At 42.1% G+C, this 20,397-nt stretch overlaps 2 protein-coding genes across 3 annotated transcripts in view; both read right to left on the bottom strand.

Moving 5' to 3' along the window:
- Positions 1 to 1,211, bottom strand: tmem97 (transmembrane protein 97). Its single transcript, XM_011482996.3, has 3 exons — positions 997 to 1,211; positions 770 to 914; positions 1 to 508 (listed from the first exon to the last, which is right to left on the bottom strand). The coding sequence occupies exons 1-3, from the start codon at positions 1,108 to 1,110 to the stop codon at positions 240 to 242; spliced, it is 528 nt and encodes a 175-aa protein (XP_011481298.1). The 5' UTR covers positions 1,111 to 1,211; the 3' UTR covers positions 1 to 239.
- A 936-nt stretch (positions 1,212 to 2,147) lies between these two features.
- Positions 2,148 to 20,397, bottom strand: part of LOC101174210 (tyrosine kinase receptor Cad96Ca) — a 33,449-nt gene continuing 15,199 nt past the window's right edge. Inside the window, exons 7-11 of one of the 2 annotated variants that reach the window (XM_023961831.1) lie at positions 14,177 to 14,335; positions 12,927 to 13,038; positions 6,151 to 6,250; positions 5,753 to 5,852; positions 2,148 to 4,475 (exon numbers count right to left, since the gene is read on the bottom strand). In XM_023961831.1, coding sequence (XP_023817599.1) covers positions 4,377 to 4,475; positions 5,753 to 5,852; positions 6,151 to 6,250; positions 12,927 to 13,038; positions 14,177 to 14,335 — 570 coding nt within the window. In that variant the 3' untranslated portion in view covers positions 2,148 to 4,376. The remainder of the gene's footprint in view (positions 4,476 to 5,752; positions 5,853 to 6,150; positions 6,251 to 12,926; positions 13,039 to 14,176; positions 14,336 to 20,397) is intronic. The other variant, XM_023961832.1, reaches the window with a different exon arrangement.

The raw sequence follows: 20,397 nt of genomic DNA, 5'->3' as shown, positions 1-20,397 counted from the left end.
AACAAGTTAGGTATTCTTTTATTTCAACTGACAATCCCAAACTAACAGTTTAGTTATAGAGACATCAGATAAAACAGCTCTGTATCTAAGAAGTGAATGACTGCTTTTTTCTACTCTAAAATCACTAAAACCTGTATGAAATACTCCAAAAGAGGCAATTTCACGATTTATTCAACAGTTAAATTCTTGTCCTTCAAAAATAGAATGACCCAAAAATAAAGGTAAGTCTACTTTCTGTTTCATCTCTTCTTCTTGGCTCTGGCCGAGCCGCCCGCGGGCCTGGGGCTGTAGGTGGAGGACAGCAGCATGGTGAGGAGCAGCAGCATGGGCACCAGCAGGTACGGGGCATAGATGGACACCAGCAGCCAGCGCTCTCGCTGGCTTTGAGGACCAGGGTGCGGTTTCAGAGGGAACTGATGGAAGAGGATGTGGGACAGGATGGGGAGCAGCGTGGTGGCAACATGCGTGGAGTACACAATGGCAGGGGTCCGGATCCACCTACAGCCCCCTGGAAGGCAAGCAGCACGTTCCAGAGGTGACTTTGTGGTTATCAAGGCTTCTTTCCATTCAGCTCCAGTCATCTGGGCTAAAGACAGATCTGGACTCATCAATGATTAACCCGTACTACCTCAGGATAGGAGGCTGACGGTACCTTGGACAGATCTGCTGGAGTCCTGCTTCCAAACAACTTCAGCCTCTGTGCTAACTTCTCCCACCATGTGACTGAATTATTGCAGTTCAGGCTCAACGTCTTGTTTCAATCACTGACCTTTCAGAAACGCATACGCTGCGACGGGGAAGAACGGCATCTGAACCAGAGCCTCACAGAAAACGAAAGACTTGAACCACTCTGGAGGATCCAGCATCATGGGGTCCTTGAACTCGTCTGCGTACCATCTGAGCAGGTCTTTCAGCTGCCAGGACACAGACAGAGACAGTCCTGCTGTCAGCGGGGCCACGTCCAGCCTGTAAGCTGGCTCCACCGCACCCACCTACCTGTTGGGGGTACACGTGTTCGGGTAGCAGGGCCTGCAGGTCAATGAACAGGGTGATCGGGATGTGAGAGGCGAAGTACAGGAAGAAAAGGAGCTCTAACGCGCGGATGGACATCGTGTTGGATTCGGAGTCCTGCGGCTCAGCACGGACGAGGAAGCGAGGTCCAAGTCCGCATCGCGGCGTGGCCTCAGCCTCAGCCCGCCTGTTCCCACCTCAGCCTGATTGGCTCGCGGAGAGAAACGGGGGCGTTTCTGAACGCACCATTCAACTCTTCCAGCGAACGGGGCGAAAGTCGCTTCACGCGATCCTCGTAAAAATCAGAACCGTAGCAGCCTCTCGTTTCTAACTGGTTGGTCAGTTTTTGTCCTGTTAGTTGAGCAGCAAATTCATTCCAAACTCAAGTTACTTCTATAGTGTAATGCACTTCCTCCAATAGTACTCACTACTTCTGCAGAAGTGGAAGATAAATTCTAAAATTGTCCTGCAAAGCATTGCTCATTTATAAGAGGAATGCTTGGGTGTATTCAGACTGAAAATTTGTGCCAGATTATCGGATTAAAAGAACTCTGGTTCACTTAACCCTTGTGCTATCTTAGATGACCCCCACCCTTCCATTGAGGTGTTCTCCCTACCATGACAAAGGTGGATAAAGGTGGAAAGATTTCATGTAATCCATGAACACCAGTGAAGATCACAAATCATTGAAGAAAAAAGGTTCAGAGCACTGTCTAGTGGGTCTAGATGACCCAACTCCCAACGTTGAAGTGCCCAGGATAGCACAAGGGTTACAGCGAACCAAAGGTGTCCAGTCTAAATACACCCCAAATTAAGCCTGAAGTGACCAACTCCAGGCAAAGGGAAAAGGTTTCGTTTTGCATCAAGTGGCTTTTTGAACACTTTGAACATTTGAATTCTCAGCGATCAGTAGTCTGTTGTAACAGTAACTGCACATGTAAAAAGTAACCCTTAAAATCCTTAGTAATGCCAAGTTTTGTGTTACTGCGAAACATTACTATCGTTATGAGTTACTCCCAACACCGATTGCTTGGTTGTAACACATAACATGGTCTCTACCAATTGCAGGATTTTCAGTGATTTTTATAATACAAATGAGTTTTTCCACAGAAAAATTCCGATAGAAAAATATTTCAGTTTCAGTTGAATTGACATTTTGTTATCTTTATTTTGCACAGCTTCTTTGCTAAACGTAACATTACAAATAAAAACACACACCAGCATGAACACTGAGTGTGAAAACACATCATCAGCATTTTTAGAATAACTAATTTAGCACATCTAGAATGAACATAACCAGGATATTATAATACAGTCTAGTTGAACACACACAGACTGATGATTCACTGCTGGCAGATCTGAAAAGTCACACTTCACACAAATGTGCATGTTTGTGTCCTCCCAGATTAAACTAAAATGACAGACAGAATCTGGATTTGAATCAACAAACAGAAATGGAAAATCAATTAAAAAAAAACATTAGGAAAAGTCTCAAACTGTTGGTCCCAGGTGCTTCTCTTTCCATCAGAATTTTTCCCGCTGTTGAAGAGTTTTTATGTTTTATTAACCTCTGAACTTTCTACACTACATATTGCCAAAAGTAATTCCTCTGTGTTGACCCAGGAGTTCTTTCACTTCCATGTATCCACAGGTGCATTTCATCCTTACCACGCAGACTGTTTCTAACTCTTCAGTGAACGGTTCTGTGACCAGACAGCTGTCATCGGCTCTACACTGGAAGAGTTTGGAAATGACAGCAGCTTGGCCTTCAAGTAGTAAACCACACAAACGGGGGGGCATCAAATCATATGGACGCTGCAACTGGACTCTAAAGCAGAGCAGTGGATGACATTTCATTTAGCTGATGATGCTTAGGATTGTCTCGTGGGGCGTGGTTGTTGGGAGATGGGCTTAGCCCCTCAGTTTTAGTGAAAAGAACTATGAAAGAAGATCCATGAAAACATGGACGATCCAGTGGGGTTTTGGAGGAGTAATGGTCTGCACAGAGTCCTATCTTCTACCTGACAGAACGCTTTTCTCAGTACATTTGTGTGTAAAGGCAGATGAACACTTTTGGAATTACAGTGGATATTTCAGACAGTATATTTACAGTGTCCACAAGCAGAGCAACATCATTAGACACAGCCAAATACACGTTGACAGATTGGGTGGTTTCCTGCCCATTGGGTGGTTTTGATTCTAAATTTGCGGGTAAAAACTGCTTTGTGTGGTCGGACAACATTTGGGTGGGTTTGGGATCGGTTCTGTGATTCTTGGTTCCTTATTAAAATATGTCTCAGCAGGGACGTGCAGTCAGGGGAGACGGCTGAGCCAGTGCCTCACCTGTAAACTATCCTCGCCATTGTGAGTATACAATCTGTTCTATAAATGCAGTTTATTTGAATGACCTTTAATAAGGCGAAGTGATAGGCTTACAGCACAGAATGAAGCCTCATGGCAGATTGTGTAATCTTATATAAATTGGGTTGATGGCGTTCCTTTAGTTTACTCAGCGTATACTAATAATGTCAATTTTTATTAAATTTAAAAAAGGTAGGCATTTTTATTTCATGTCTTCACTTTCCATATAATCTGTATTTTAAATGTGTCTATTTGGTGTCAGTATCTGACATTAAGGTGCTCTGAAAAGACAGAAGGTGTTTTGAGATATTAATAAAGAAAAAATAGATCATTTATCAATGTGTAGAGGTTTTGGGATCATTTTTACTGTTGGTTTTGAACAGTATTGGGAAAATACCAAATACTTTTTGGAGTAATCTCAAGTGATAAGTTACTTTATTTAGTTTTGAATATTTAATTAACACTTATAAATTATATTTACAAAAACAGATTTTTAAAAATCAAACCACTCTTGAATGTGTTTCACAAGAAGATTTGCTCAAATTTTACCTCACTAAAATTCATAAAGAGTAAAAATGCAAAAAACCTTTCTTCATATTAGGTTATACAAGGACCGTTGGTATTTAATAATTTGGGCTTTTTTCTCTGTCCTTTAGTTTTTTTTTTTTTGGTGATTGTTCCTGATGTTTCAGGAGGGGGGGGGGGGGGTAAGGTGAGTTCTCGGTTGTTCTTCGATGGTTGCTGATAAAGTTTAATAGGAGTGCATAGGACTCTGCCATCACATGTCTTTCTCTGACTGACTGCCAACATGGTGGATGTAATATCATTAAAATGTCTCAAAGTTGGGCTTTCAATCAAACAGGAAGTAAAAATAATGGATGATTAACAATGGCCAATTAATCACAGATGAACTGTTCAGGGTTTTTGTGGGTTTGGTGCTTTTTGGATAATGTTTCCATGGCTATCTGGCAACACTGAGCCTAATGTGTGATCTACATGCCATTTTAATCTTGTAGGACAGCACTTGTCTGCAGACTTCTGGCCTCGTGACATTGAGGTTCATCCTTCTTCAAATCCTGTGAACTCTCCACATCCACATAATCCTGCAGGGAGGAAGACAAACACTGACATTATCTGGGGAGAAGCACTGTCTAAACCAGTGTTTTTCAACCAGTGTGCCGCGGCACACTAGTGTGCCGTGGGAGATGGTCAAGTGTGCCGTGGAAAATTGCCCTCATTAACTGATCTAAAAACATTTCCCATCTCCAGGATTTTAGCTCTCTGTTCATCCAAACAGGCCCTGATAAAACACTGAGTAGTTAGGAATATAAAAGATCGTAAAATACTTTTTTCTTTGCGTTTATTTTATTTTATTAAAGACATTTTGATAAAAATCACGGTACAGTACCGCGATTCAGCTGCACCTTCGGCTGTATTTTGGAAAAGTCCCATCCCTTTAACTGTCTCTACCAATCATTCTTGGAGGCTTAATCACGCGTCATCAGTCTGACCAATCAGAAGTAGTTAAAGTCTTCACTTCCTTGTTCTGATTCTGCTCATAAAGTCTCTCAGTTCCAACAAAAATACCAGCTAAAGCTCGTCTTTAGCGGTGTAGCTTTGCACAGAATCCGGTATCAGACCGTGGAGCAAGAGAACAAAATAATGAAGCTCCGAAAACCGATCTCCAGCCGTTTTATGCACTACATCTCCCATGATGCATTGGGTTGTGAGAGTGACAGCGCACAAGGAGATCTGTTGTTAAACGTCTTGAAACCAACGAACACACAAGCTTTTTTTAAATCTTCTAACTTAACTTATATTGCATCTTTTAGAAAAAAAACAGCTGCAGTTTCCAGCTTTTTCTGACACAATTATCTCAGAAATGCATTTGAGATTGTGGAGGGGCTGTAGATCAATACAGACTATGAGTTTCTCCTTTTTTTTTTTTCTTTTGGATGCTGGTGTGCCGCAGGATTCTTTTTAAGGTTAAAGTGTGCCGTGGCTCAGAAAAGGTTGAAAACACTGGTCTAAACGGTTTCCAGCATAAATGATCAAAGGTCTCCCCTATGTCTGAAATCCCACTGTTTCCAGATAACAAACTTTTATAACTCACGTACTTAGCTGACACCTACAATAAAGTTTTATACTTGAATCATAAGGCCTCTCAATTCTGTCTTTTTCATGGTGAGAAAGGGGAAAGTAATTTTACCACTCAAAGCCATTTGGAGGAGAAGAGACACTTTCCTTTCAGAATACCCCCCAACTTCCCCAAGGAAAACCTATCCTTGTCTTCGTGATCTCCTGAGACCACCTCAGAGGTCTGATTCTTGGCAGCAAAAACAAAAAAAAAACTCTAACGAAAGCAGGTGAAGCGTCTTACTGCATCATTTTCGATGGTGTTCTCCAGGAGGCAGACAATGTCAGAGAAGGACGGCCTGAGCGTGTGAGGCTCCTGCCAGCAGTCCCGCATGATGTGAAGTCTGTGGAGTTTAGGAAATACAAGCATGCACTGAACTCAAACGAACAGTCCAGGTTTTCAAAGGGAAACAAACGATGCAAAGAGAACACAAAAGTGTCTTCAACGAGTTAATAAAGAAGAAATACTTCAGAGTCGAGGACCCTCTGATCATCACTGAAGAAAAAAGTTTGAACCTTTAAACATCCACTAAAGATACTTGGTCTTCCTGCACACAGTTGTTTAGCCTCCATATCAATAGAATATACATCAGCAAGGTGTTTTTTGAGACTCAACAGTAAGTGAGCTTTGTGGGAACTCACATTTCAGGTCTGCAGCCTTGAGGGTTGGTGTTCTTATGACCCATGCAGATGTGGTACACCACTTCCTCTGATCGCTCCAGGTTTGGGTACGGTAAGGTGCCTGCAAATGGCCGTTGTCACACAGAAGTCACGTCACTTTTGCTTTGACTCTTGTCCACAGCCAAACAGTCACAAGAAATGTTTAAGTTCAGGCCATGACCCAGGAGCTCATGAACAGAAAATTACACCTCGGTTGGCTAAGATATGATCTCCCTCTGTTTAGACTGACTGGTAGGGATGTCAATGTTCCAGAAGCACCCATCTGATAATACTAAGAGTCAGACTGACTATGCTAACACAGCAGGAAGCAAACATTTTGGTCAGCTCACATCTCAGCTTTGGTTGACATATTGGGCATTAGTTTACGGTTTGAGGGTGAAAAGCAATCAGACGATACAGGGTGAGTTAGAAACAAACAAGAAGAACAACTTTACTTTAACCTACAGGAAGAGTTTCGTCATGAACAGGAAATTGCATAGTCAGCTATCTTGAGAATTGAAGTGTAGGAGCAAACTCTGCCTCTGCACCCAGCACCTCTCCAGCATCTTCGTATGTGTCCCAATGGAAACAATCCGTTTCCTTAGTTCTTTCACTCATTCATTTGTGTTTGGGATTTAAAGGTTAACAAAACATCCAGGGTTATCTAAAGACTGTGCCACTCTCAGGTGCAAGGTGTGTCCACGATCACGATGTCCTTGACGCTCTTAAAAATCGGTGTCCAATCATGCTGCACAAACAAACAACACGTCCACTGTCTGATGTATCTATCAATAAACAAATCCAATAACACTTAACAAAGTTCTTCAATTAACATATGTACGGCAATTTATCTAAAGGCCTCCAACCCTTGTGTTATCTTAGATGACCCCACCCTTACATTGACGTGTTCTCCCTACCATGACAAAGGTGGATAAAGGTGGAAAGATTTCATGTAATCCATGGACACCAGTGAAGATCACAAATCATTGAAGAAAAAAGGTTCAGAGCACTGTCTAGTGGGTCTAGATGACCCCACTCCCTATGTTAACGTGCCTAGGATAGCACAAGGGGTAACTGGCCCCTACAGGAAGTGTAATTGAATGATCCAGTGTTTAAATTGTATTTGTTTATCAGGTTTGGTGAAAGTTTACCTCTTAACATTGTCAAACCTCTATCATTTTCGTAAACTAACCAAAAATTTAAGCTAAACGGAAAAAGATTTGTGAGTCGACCAACTCACATGTTCATTTCAGATTTGCTTTCAATGACCGACATGCCATATTCTGTTTCTGACAACCACTAACTAATATTTATTTTCCCGACTAAATAAATGACAACCGCTGGTTAAACAATTAGGTTAGCTTAAAGGAAATCACCATCCTACCCCGTGAGATGTTTTTATTTTTTATACTTTTTAACACTTTTATTTTTATTAGATTTTCACATGTCAAAGTACAACTATCACAATTCCCAACAATCAAAATAAATAAATAAAACGAAAAGAAAAAAAAACCTCCCAAAAACAAACAAAACAAGGGAAAAAATAAAATATCACGGAGTTTTCTGCAAAATTATGCGGTTGTCCAAACAAAAATAGTGAGGAGTGCTCATCATAGCTATAAAATTGCCGTCCTTATTCAGACTTTTTTACATGGTCCAAGAAAGGTTTTCCAGGATTTAAAAAAGGTCTGTGCTGAACCCTTATAGCATATCGGAGGTGTTCAATTTAAGACAGGAGTGCATAATGCTGTAAGTGGGTTTGGGAGGATCTTTATATTCCATGCCTTTGCTAGGGAGTCAACCCCCCCCCCCCCCCCCCCCCCGAAGGCCTGGAGGCTCTTGCACCCCCAGAACATGTGTGTGAGGGTTCCCGTTTCACACCTGCATCTTGGGCAAGTGTCGTCTGTCCCTGGGAAGATCCGTGCCAGCTTAAAACCATGTCTTATACAGACTGATTTTTCATTTTTTATTTTTTTATTTACCAAGGCTGTGTCCCACCAAGGTGGGGTACCCTAGACAAGGCACACAACTTTAGCTCCCTCTGTCTCTTCCCCAAACCCTCCTCCTTCAGTGTGTGAGTGCGTGTGTGTGTATGTGCGTGTGACTGGTCTGAGGCCTGGTCTAAGCCACACCACACTGCACCAGGGTCAGCTGCACACTCCAGTGTGGGCACCTCCACAGCAGGGCCTTAGCCAAGGCTGGTTTCCCCTTGCCGCTTCATCCCAAGACCAGACCTCTACCACACCCATCCATTCATCCATACACAAACTCTCTCCACCCATCCCTGTCCTGAGCAGCCTCTCTTCCCTGCACCACAGTCATCCCTCTTGCATTCAACGCTCTTCTTACACCCTCCGTCCATCCCATTCGCGGTCTTCCTGTGATTCTCACTCCACTCACATCAGATTGATGACTTGTAGATAAACATAGTTATCTGCTGCCATTGTGTTCCAGTTATCTCAAATCCCAATTCCTTTTGCCATTGTTTTTTCGTAATATCTAAAGAGGGCGCTGCAGCCGTGTTAAACATGTGGTATAATTAGGACATTACACCTTTTTTTTTAAAAGGATCTAGAGTAAGGCATTCATCTATCCAACTACCTGGAGGAGTCTGAAGAGATGAGGGAAAGTGTTTTTTAACAAAACTACGCACCTGTAGGTATCTAAAGAAGTCAGACGAGGGCAACTTGAATTTTTCCCGTAGTTGTTCAAAGGACAAAAAATGTCCCTTGCTAAAAAGTTTTTTCAGAGTGTCAGTCCCTTTATTTGCCCAGACCTGAAATGTGGAATCAATGAAGAAGGGAGGGAAAAGTATATTTGTGACTATCGGAGCCCAGAGTAAACCTTGCTTGTGTTTAAAGTGAATTCAGAATTGTTGCCATATTTTAAGTGATCCTAAAAATAACAGAATTATTGGGGATTAGCTTTTTTATCAAGGGGCAGTGGTGAGGAAACAGCAGAGGCCAGAGAGCCTGATGTGTATGAGTCCTGTTCCATAACTGCCCAGAGTGGGATGTTCTCATTCTCCTCAGAAGAAAAGTTTGTAAATTTTAGCTGCCCAGTAAAAATACATGTAGTTAGACGTAGCTAGGCCGCCTTCCTCCTTCTGTCTCTCCAAAAACTCCTTTCTGATACGTGGTAGCTTTTTATTCCAGATGAATATTGATGTTAATCTATCCAATTCTTTAAAGAAGGATTTAGGGATAAATATTGGTATGGTTTGGAAAAGGAACAAAAATTTTGGCAATATAATCATTTTGACTGAATTTATTCTTCCTGGTAGAGATAGAGGGAGGGATGACCATCTCTCCATCTCACGTTTAGCCTGATTAAGAGGAGCTTTCAAATTGTGTTTGAAAAGATCTTTATATTATCTGTTCACTGTCACTGTCATAGAATCTTCTCTGTGGCAACTGTGAGTGGAAAAGAGTTGTGAGGCATAAGCGCCGCTTTTTCATTAATGGGGAAGATCAGGCTCTTTGACATATTTATCAGATGCCCCGATACTTTCCCGAATTCTGTGATATAATTCAGTGTTTTGGGGATGGATTTGCAAGGGACCGAAAGAAACAGGAGAAGGTCGTCAGCATATAGTGATAGGGTGTGGGTTTGGCCCGCTCTCTTAATGCCCAACACATCTGGCGCACTCCTGAGGGCTGCTGCCAAAGGTTCTATTGCAATATTAAAGAGTAAAGGGGATAGAGGGCAACCCTGTCTTGTTTCTCTGGAGAGGACAAAGTACTCTGACAAGATCTTACTGCCTCAGGTTGTTTATAAAGGGTGTCAACCCATGAGCAGAAAACCTGTTCAAATCCAAAACTTCGGAGAGTCTTGAGCAGGAATTTATGCTTTACTCTATCAAATGCTTTAGGTGCATCTAATGTTATAATTACCTCCGGGTCAACATTAGCGTTTGACTGATAGATTATATGAAAAACCTGGCTGAGATTTCTATATCGTTGCCTTCCTTTCATAAAACCTGTTTGGTCTGGGTGGATGATTTTGTCTAGGACCCCTTCTAACCTGTCTGCGAGTATTCTAGTTAGAATTTTATAGTCACAGCCTAATAAGCTAGGGGGCCGGTTTAGCTCGTGCTGGTTTGCAGCGCCTTCCGTCCGTGAAACCAGGGTTCAATTCCGGGCTGCTCCCTATTCCCTTCTCTGCTGCTATGCCGGTCCCAAGCCCGGTTGGATTGAGATGATTGCGTCAGGAAGGGCATCCGGCGTAAAACGTTGCCAAGTTAACCATGCGACTCATCCTCAAGGGAGGGTTGTTTCGCTGTGGCGACCCCTGATGGGAGAAGCCGAAAGGGTAAGAAGAAGTCACAGCATAATAAGCTCACTGGTCGATGGGATTCACAGAGTAACGGATCTTTATCCTTTTTCGGCAATACAGAGATGGTTGCCTGCTTCATTGTGGGTGGTAATGCTTCTGCACCCAGAGCTTCTTTATAGAGACTGCTTAGGGGAGGAGTTTAGGGGAGAAAGTTCTGTAAAATTAGACTGGGAAGCCATCTGGGCCTGGTGATTTACCCAATTTCATTTTTCGCATTGCGTTTTCAACTTCTATTATTTGTATGTCTTTTTCTGCACATACCGGAAGTCCGAGATGTTTTTAACAATGTAGTCGCTGGGCCCCAGTTAGGCAGAGTGTTAAGTGTTGAATATATACAATTGCACTCTCACTCTTTCTACTCCATTTCCCATGAGACACTTCTGTTCCCATGAGTCATTGTTGTATCTTTGTGTCGAGAGTTGATGACATCACTCGCTAAATGAATGAGCTCTGATGTACGAGAGAGACGTTTTTGTTCCGTGCTCAATGGTTACTAAATATGCCTAGAGGAGGCTAAAGTTGATCCTGTCCCGGAGTCTTCTTCATCTATCCACCACGTGGATGAAAGATCGGAGCCGCGCTCTACACAGAGTTAACCACTGTGGTAATATCACCCAAAATGTGATGTCCACGCATGCGGACGCCAGGTCTGAAGAGGTTATGGTGCTTTCATTACTGTAAATGACTAAGAATCCACACCTGCTTGCGAATGTTTGATAATTTTAGAGGATCAAATGTACTTTTCAAATGGCTTAATTTACAGCAGCCTTCAGTCCTGTAATCTCTGCCACGTGAAGACCCAAGCTAAGGTTTGAAAGCATTTCAGAAGGCCAACAAGTCTGGATATAAAACCATTTTAGAATATGACAGAGAAGTCTGAATGCATTAAAGATAATGATGGCCGGCTCCATACAGTAGTGTGGAATCATTTCATGAACTAAGGGAGAAAGTATCCAGAAAATTCACTCGAGTAAGAGCAGCTTTACTTGAAAATCATACTACTTGTGTGGAAGGAAAAAAGTTAATATCTTAATAATTGTTTGAGCAAATACAGTAATTGGCCAAAAGAAAAATCCCTTACTAATGTTGAGTGACAGTTTGAGCCAATTTATATCTGATATCTGTTGAAAGGGCCAAACAAAAACCCCAAACATGTCTGCACATTCTGGTACTACCATAAGATAAAATAAATCTGTTAGGTTAAAAGTTTTTACTTTATTTCTTTAATGGAAATATCCCCCCTAATAGAACAACCTCTACAACAAAGGTCAAAGGCATGCGTAAAATGCATTACAGATGGAGGATTTGGGTTTTACTTTTCCTAGATATTCAAAATGCTGATATTATTGGGTGTTACAGATATATGAATTGTTTTGTTTGTTTTCTTTAATTCAAAATGTAATCTCAAATCTCCGCTCTTTTTAAATGCAATGATGACATATTTGTGTTAAAAAGTATTTGATGCTTCAGCTCAAATGCGTTGCTGCTTCACAAGCATTAAAAATAGAAACTATGCCATCTTTGTTGTGGTTCTGTTGGGCACATGCCTCCTCCAGGGGCACAACACCTGCTGCTCATCCCCACAATCAGCGCCTCCACACCTGCTGGCCATCAAGGACACTACCGTATTTATTCCTGAGGAGGATCTCCACCAGGGCCAGATTATTGTTCACCTTGTAGTAACAGTCTTCGGCTTCTAACATTTAGTTGCCTCAAAGAACAACTAAAATCTAACTTTTGCACAATCCCTCCCAGAAAGTCCGTCCTATTAACCTGCAAGTCCCTCTGCCAGCCGTGTCTCATCCTCTCTCCAGCCAAGACATAAGAAATCACTTCACTTCTACCAGTTTGTGTTCCCACTTGGATACAGTCATCCACCACCTTCTCCTATCAATGTGTCTCTGAGTTTCAGAAAACATGCAGCACCTTACAGCTCGTTGCAGACTTTCATCTTCTGGAATCACTGGCAGAAATTGACATTTTTGTTGGTGCCCACAGTCATGTTTTTATGAATTTATCTACAGATACCATTATTGTGGTGATATTATGCATCTCTGGAATAACACTAAAAGTGTTGCAAACAATGGAAAGTAGACAGATGCAGCACAATGTGGTGGAGTAGAATCACTGTCTTTTCTCAGCAGATTTACTCAAGTAAAAGAACTGGTGGAGTGAAAGTAATCATAGGACAATTTTATTTTCTTTTAAAAGTACAAAAGTAAATGTAACTTGTTACAACCCACCACTTTATTTCATACTTTAATTTTTTTCTTGCAGAGCCATCAGTGGACAGCTGATGTGGTAAATCCAGAAAACTGTGACACAGACTTAAAACACCCATGATTTTAACATCTGCTTCATACCAGTCTCTTCTACAGTCCTTGGGTTATTGAGGATGTTCACTCTTCAAGCTATCTACTCACCAAACGTCTGCATCTCCCACAGCACAATGCCGAACGACCACACATCTCCCTTGAAGCTGTAATACTTGTTCTTGAAATACTCCGGGGGGTACCAGCGCAGCGGCACCCGCTGCTGCTCGGATCACACACAGAGAACAAGAAAGAGGATCTTCACACTCAACATGCCTCAAAAGCAAACACACACTGACTAGAGTGGAATAACAGTAATAATAACAACAAAAGCTGCAATGCTTCAGGAGGAAGAGATTGAATGATGATATTTTTGCTGAAACAGACACAGGCTGGTTCATTGGAGTAGTGGAGCTCTCTGCTCTCAGTTTCATTCATACTTGTAGCTTCTTGTTTACAGGTAGCGACATCTTCACACAGAGGATGGCCGTATGCAGAACAGAACTGTCCAAACTTTTTGCACAGGGACGTATTTTGTGGGGTAAAAACGTTTGAGGGTCAACCATTTGCCCTAACTATTTTCATGATATTAAATGCAAATGAACTATTTATTAAACATTTTATTGCAAAGACATACTTTGACATTCATTTCCATGCATACATCTAAATAACTTTCACCCAAATCACTGTATAAAATTGTATGCATCGATTTTAAACAATGCTGGAGGCAGCAAATTATGGATTTTATGAAAGGAGCCTGCAGGTAATTTGAAATTTGAAATCTGGTCCAATTCTGCCCATAGGCCAGACTTTGGACATGCCTGACATAGAAGATTTAATGTGCCTTTTAGGATGCTTTTAGCACAAAGATGAAACTAGTCTTTTGGCCAACATATTTTATGGTTACACCTTATGTTTTCAATAATAACGTATAACGCACTAAAATAAAGCCATGATTTCTGTAAAACATCCAGAAATACTTTAGGTCAGTGGGTTCTTTTGCTTCAGCTGGAGCTGTAGAAGACCACAGCTTGTAATTTTTCCTGTTTTTTAGGAAGTTTTCTCACAATTCTCTGCTGTAAAGTACCACAGCTCTTCAGCCTGGGTATCTGGAGTTTTGAAATTATGAATGTACCGGTATAAAAAAATAATTTTGCTATCTTAGCTGTTCAAGCTAACCAGAGTGAAGGCGAGTTTGATGTTCAATTCTATTTTTGGGAATGAAGTCCCTATTTGAGTTAAATGTTTTTCAAGACAAATAAACCTAACCATATGACTCAACCCGTAGTCAGCGCTGGGAAGAGTAGTAGAGTAGGTGCTTGTATAATTAGCTATGCAAATCTTTCCAAAAGACTACTTACTGGCGTTGTTGAATTCTTTACCTGTGGACTCTGCCAACGAGTGCTGCAGCGGCTGGCCGTACGGCTCATGTCTTGAGCCAGACCAAACTCTGCCACCTTCACCTCCCAAGGAAACTTGTTGACCATGACATTCCTCAAAGCCAAGTCGCAGTGAAGGATCTGCACAAAAGGCAAAAGTCTCTCAGTGTGACTTCATGCATTTGTGCAGCAGATGTGTGCAGTCAATCAAAGTGGAGGAGTGGATGTTGAAATACGGAGGTAAAGAAGAAGAACTATAAGTGAACGGATGTGATTGGTGAACAAAGCAATGAAAAATGTTACATGTCTGTTATATAGTCAAAGTGGGTTCAGTCCAATTCATGTTACCATTTACTCCCAGTTATTACCCACTTTTGAAAAATAAAATAAAAACGATGATGTTCTTCAAATTTTACTGAAGTCTGTTTTCTATGGAAGCGATTGTGTAACATAATTAAAAATAAAAGTCAAAACCAGAAATGCTTTTTCATTTTCAAAATGAAGCTGCATTTTTTTGACTCAAAATTAAAATAAAAAAGCAATCCACCAAAATGCTTTTTTATTTTTTCTTCAACACTGTTTATTCTGTCACTTAATTAAAATGATACAGAAAATGGTATTTGACATTTCATTTTCAAAAAGTTATCCGGTAAATGTGTAGCAAAATTCATTTAGAAATGTCTAATTTGAAGAATTAAAATGTATTAACAGAAATGCTTTTTCATTTTAAAAGCATCAAATGACTCAAAATTAAAATGAAAAAGCAATCCACCAAAATGCTTTTTCATTTTCTTTTTCAACACCGCTTATTCTGTCATTTAATTAAAATGATAATGAAAATAGGTATTTGACATTTCATTTTCAAAAAATTAACTGGTAAATGTGTAGCTTCGCGCTGATTTTGCTGTTCGATGACAGCTGGATCCATCAACAGCTATAGCAGATTTCATGCTAAACGTTTGCTGGTTGGACGAACAAACACTCAGCGTGAAGCTGCAGGAGACTATCTTCTAAATGTGCTTTATTACAGTTGTGATTATTATTAAGGGCCTGTTTGCTCATTATGTTTTAAATCCGTGTGGTCAGTGCTTTTTTCTTCACTGCACGGACCTGAAAGACGGGTTAGCATTAGGCTAATATGTGCTTCAAACATTAGCCGTGGAGGTACTTAAAACTCTGTGCGGGCAATGAGCATCTTGGATGTAAATATGTGGAAATAACATCATCCTTTATTTTGTTCTGGACATCACTGGAAACACAAATTTATATAGTTCGGTAAAGTCAGAAAGATATTCACAGATTCGTGCTTCCGGCCTCAATAACTCTTCTGATAAACGTTCAAATGTGCCAGCAAGTATCTAATTCCTTTTGTATTAACACAGAGAGTGAACTACAATTTCACTTCAAAAGAAAAAAGATCGTTTTTTCACCTTTTGATCAAAATTATTCTCTTCGAGGTGTAAGTGCAGACACGCAGCGAGCCGGCAGCCAAGGGACCGTCAACAAAGTGCAACCTCTGTGAAACACCATTCTGTAAAAATCAATACTCTTGTGAAAAGTGAATACATCTCTACATTTATATGAACTGGTAGTGAATATCTGTCAGCATATTGATGCTAAAATAAATATTTTGTGTGTCTTTCTTTATTATATTTTATTGCACATATTTTTCACAATTATTAGAGACACGAATCATAATTAAAGTGATCAAAAGAATTTAAAAATACTGAAGCTTCAGTCACCAAACTTTCTCTACTGACTAATCATGACCTTATTGTCCGACTACAACAAAGATTTGGTCAGAAAACCGCTTTGTTTATGTTTTTCTATTAGTCATATAGAAATATGGATCATGTTCGGTCAAAAATCTTCAATAGCTCTAAAGATACTGAAGCTTCAGTCACCAAACTTTCTGTTCTGACTAATCATGACCTTATTGTCCGACTACAACAAAGACTTGGTCAGAAATGAACTTTGTTTATGTTTTTCTATTAGTCATATAGAAATATAGATCATATTCGGTCAAAAATCCTAAATAGCTCTGAAAATACTGAAGGTACTGCCACCAAACTGTCTGTACTGACTAATCATGACGTTATTGACCGACTACAACAAAGATTTGGTCAAAAATAAACTTTTTTTATTTTTTGGGAATTCTATATATTGGAATATGGATCATAATTGGTATAAATTGTTTAATAGCTCTGAAAATACTAAAGCTACAGTCACCAAACTGCCTGTACTGACTAATCATGACCTTAATGACCGACTACAACAAAGATTTGGTCAAAAATTCACTTTTTTTATTTTTTGGGAATTTTTTATTTTGAAATATGGATCATATTCGGTCAAAAATCCTCAAAAGCTCTGAAAATACTAAAGCTACAGTCACCAAACCGTCTGTACTGACTAATCATGAAGTTATTGACCGACTACAACAAAGATTTGGTCAAAAAAATGTTTTTTTATTTTTTGAGAATATTATATATTGAAACATGGATCATAATTGGTATAAATTGTTTAATAGCTCTGAAAATACTAAAGCTACAGCCACCAAACTGTCTGTACTGACTAATCATGACGTTATTGACCGACTACAACAAAGATTTGGTCAAAAAAAATGTTTTTTTTATTTTTTGAGACTATTATATATTGAAATATGGATCATAATTGGTATAAATTGTTTAATAGCTCTGAAAATACTGAAGGTACTGCCACCAAACTGTCTGTCGTGAGTAATCATGACCTTATTGACCGACTACAACAAAGATTTGTTCAAAGAACCGCTTGACTACCACAGAGATTTGGTCAGAAATTCACTTTGTTCTTTTTTAAGAATGAAAAATAATTAAAACCAAACACAGCCATCATAAAATTAGTCTCTATGCAGATGACATATTACTGTTTTTAAGTAATATACATTCTGTAAATGAAACGGCAACAATCATTAATGAATTCTCTTCTATATCAGACTATTCCATTAATTGGAATAAATCTGTTTTATTACCACTGAACAGTAATGCGGAGCAAGGACTCACAATACCAGTTAAATCAGGCAATATAAAATATCTAGGTATTTATTTTTCCCCCAAAATATCAGAACTGGTGCTGCTAAACTACACCCCATTACTGAAAAACATACAGGACGACCTAACACGCTGGACCAACCTGCCTTTGTCCCTTATGGGCAAGGTAGCCACGGTTAAAATGAAAATCTTACCCAAAGTTAATTATCTCTTCTCAATGATTCCCACACAACCGCCATTAAAATGGTTCAAAACATTAGACTCATCCATATCAAGCTTTCTATGGAACAATAAACCTGCAAGAATTAGTCTAAAAACTTTAAAATCTGCAAAAAGCTGTGGAGGATTAGAATTACCTAACTTCCACAATTACTTTCTTGCAAATAGATTACAATACATCTTAAAATGGTTAAAAAATAATCCAGAAACCAACTCATGGTTAGACTTGGAACAGGCGTTATGTGGAAAGATCAACCTGTCAGATCTTCCATTTATTAGTCAAATAGTTAAAAAACAGGATTGTTTCAAAAGTATTAATATAAATGCCACTTTAACAGCCTGGTGGGAATTTCTCAAAATATCAAAATCATCAATTCAACCGTGCAAAATGACACCCATCTGGAACAACCCAGACATCCTCATAAACAAAAAAATTATCCACTTCCCAGCTTGGCAAGCAGGGGGCATAAAACAACTAGAGCACATAATTATTGATAGAAGATTCATAACTCCCCAGGAACTTCAAGACAAACATGGAATATATAACTTCTTGGAATATCAGCAACTTAAATCAATTATTACTAAAAAGTTTAAATACAGAGACAACGATTTAAAGCTACCAGATGTAGTTACCACTCTGATCAATTTCTCAATGAATAAAACTCTCTCCAAAATATACAAACTTTTATGTAATTTAGATAACAATATTTCACTTCCGACAACAAAATGGGATGCGGATTTGAGCATCAGCACAGATGAAAGTTTTTGGTCAGAACTTTGTCTAAACACCTTTAAAATGACAAAAAATCCAAATCTGCAGCTAATCCATTTCAAAACTCTTCACAGAATTTACTACACTGGACAGAGGATGTTCAAGATGGGTCTCAGTAACTCAGACATTTGTCAGCACTGTGACAGTAATCTACCCGACAATTACATGCATGCACTGTGGTTCTGCACGCCTGTCCAGGCTCTCTGGCAGCAGGTATGTGCCGATCTATCAGTCTGGCTTAAGGTTTCAATCACAGCTTCACCGTCACTTTGTGTGCTTGGTGACATGAGTGCCATCGATGTAGAAGGAGGATTAGGCTCTATCATTTTCATAACTCTTTGCATTGCTAAAAAAACTATTTTAATAAATTGGAAAAGCAAAAAAAATATAAATATAAGTCAACACAGAAATCTGCTGCTTGATCATATCAGCTTGGAAAAAATGTCAGCCCAAAGTTCAAGTAACTTTGAAAGAATTCGGTCTCTCTGGTCTCCCATAGCTAACTCCGTGACTTAGGGGGTGGGGGGGGCATGGTCGTCGCTGCTCCTTGCCCTTCTGCCGTGGGCCGGGGTGGGGGTCGGGGCCTCCGGTGCCTGGCCGGGGGTGGTGGGGGCTCCGTTGGTCGGGGGGTCGGGTCCGGCGCCTGGGTGGGGCGGCCTGGGGCGCTGCGTGGTCCTCTGGGCTTGGGTGTGGGGGTGCGTGGTGGGGGGGGTGGGGTGGTGGTCTGGCTTGGCTTGGGGGGGTGGTCCCTTTGCCTGTGCTGGGGGGGGTTGGCGGGGAGCGCTGCTCGGGGGGGGGGGGCCCAGCGGCGCTGGATGGGCTTCCCGTCTACACCTGGGGCTGGGATCGGCCCTTCCCTGGCTCTGGGGCGGGACGGGACAACCCTCTTGGGGCCCCCGGTCGCTCTGGGTGTCATCCGCTTCGGCTGCGGGGTCTGGGGGTGGGGTGGGGTGGGGGTCTTGTCGGCCCTGTCCTGTGGGGGGGCATTCTGGGGGAGGGGGGGGGGGCACTATTGGTACGGGGCAGGGGGGGTTGACGGGTCGGGGTCTCCGCTGAGGCCATCGGCGGTTTCCCCGGCCGGTTGGCTGCCTCGGTCCCGTCGAGGCCTGACCAGAGCTCTTCTAGGGCCGGCGTTTAGGGGTGGGGGCCTGGGCTTGCTCCGGGGGGGGCCGGCGCTTTCTGGCTCCCCTCTCTCTGTGTGGGGGTGGTGGTGCTGGGCCTGGGGTGTCTGCGCCTCCGGGGGTGGGGCCCCGGGGCTGGGTGGGCCTGGCCCCCTTGCTGGGGGGGGGGGGGGCGGGGGGGGGCTGTTTGACCACCGGGGGACAGTCTATCATCTGTCCCCAACTTACCCCCTTCCTCATATAACCTCATAATAGGGTGAGGGGGTGGGGGGCTTAGCCTGCGATGAGCCTTGGGGGGGGGGGGTTTACTAGGCAGTGACCCCCCTCCTGTGGTTGCCGTATGGAGTGGGCCCCCCCTCTTTCGGTTTTATTTGCACCTTAGACATGTAGGGCCCTTGGTAGGGGGGGTGCTTGGACATCACTGCCAGCAAGCAGCGGATGTCCTCCTAGCACCCTACCCGCCAATTTTAACCGCACCTTAGACATTTAGGGCCCCTTGGTGGGGAGGGTGAGGGGACGTCACTGTGAGTAATCAGGAGACGTCCCCTTAGTGCCCTACCCGCCAATTTTAACCGCACCCCCCTTAGTACACACACCCCTCCCCCCTCAATATATACATCCCAACATAAACACACACACATGCACACACACACTCTCTCAAACACACATACACGCACACACATTTTGCAAGGAAGGTGGGACCTAGGACCATCTGTCCCCTGCCTCTTCCCTGGTGGGGGGTACGGGCCCCTTTGCAACGGCGGCTGTGTCCCCGGGGTGCTGGCTTCCTGGGCCCGGCGGTGCTCTCTCCGCGCGGTGGGGGGGTTCACATTACATCTGAGCCGGGGGTGTTCGAGTCCCTGGGGGGTGGGTTCTGGTCCTTGCTCCTGAGTGCTGGGCCCCGCCAAATTTCCAACTGTGGCCGAGCCTGGTCGGGCCATATTTACAACACCCCTTGTGGGCCCTCTTTTTTCCCCGGGGTTCCCCCCTCCTGGGCGGGGGCGGCGGGCCCCTGCCTCGCTCCTCCCTGGACCAACCGTTGGCCGGGCGGATGGCTGCCTGGAG

The sequence above is a fragment of the Oryzias latipes genome, chromosome 13 (genome assembly GCF_002234675.1).
Source record: "Oryzias latipes chromosome 13, ASM223467v1".
Lineage (NCBI taxonomy): Eukaryota > Metazoa > Chordata > Actinopteri > Beloniformes > Adrianichthyidae > Oryzias > Oryzias latipes.
The sequence above is the reverse complement of the archived record's forward strand: the minus strand, read 5'-3'. Positions and strand labels throughout refer to the sequence as shown.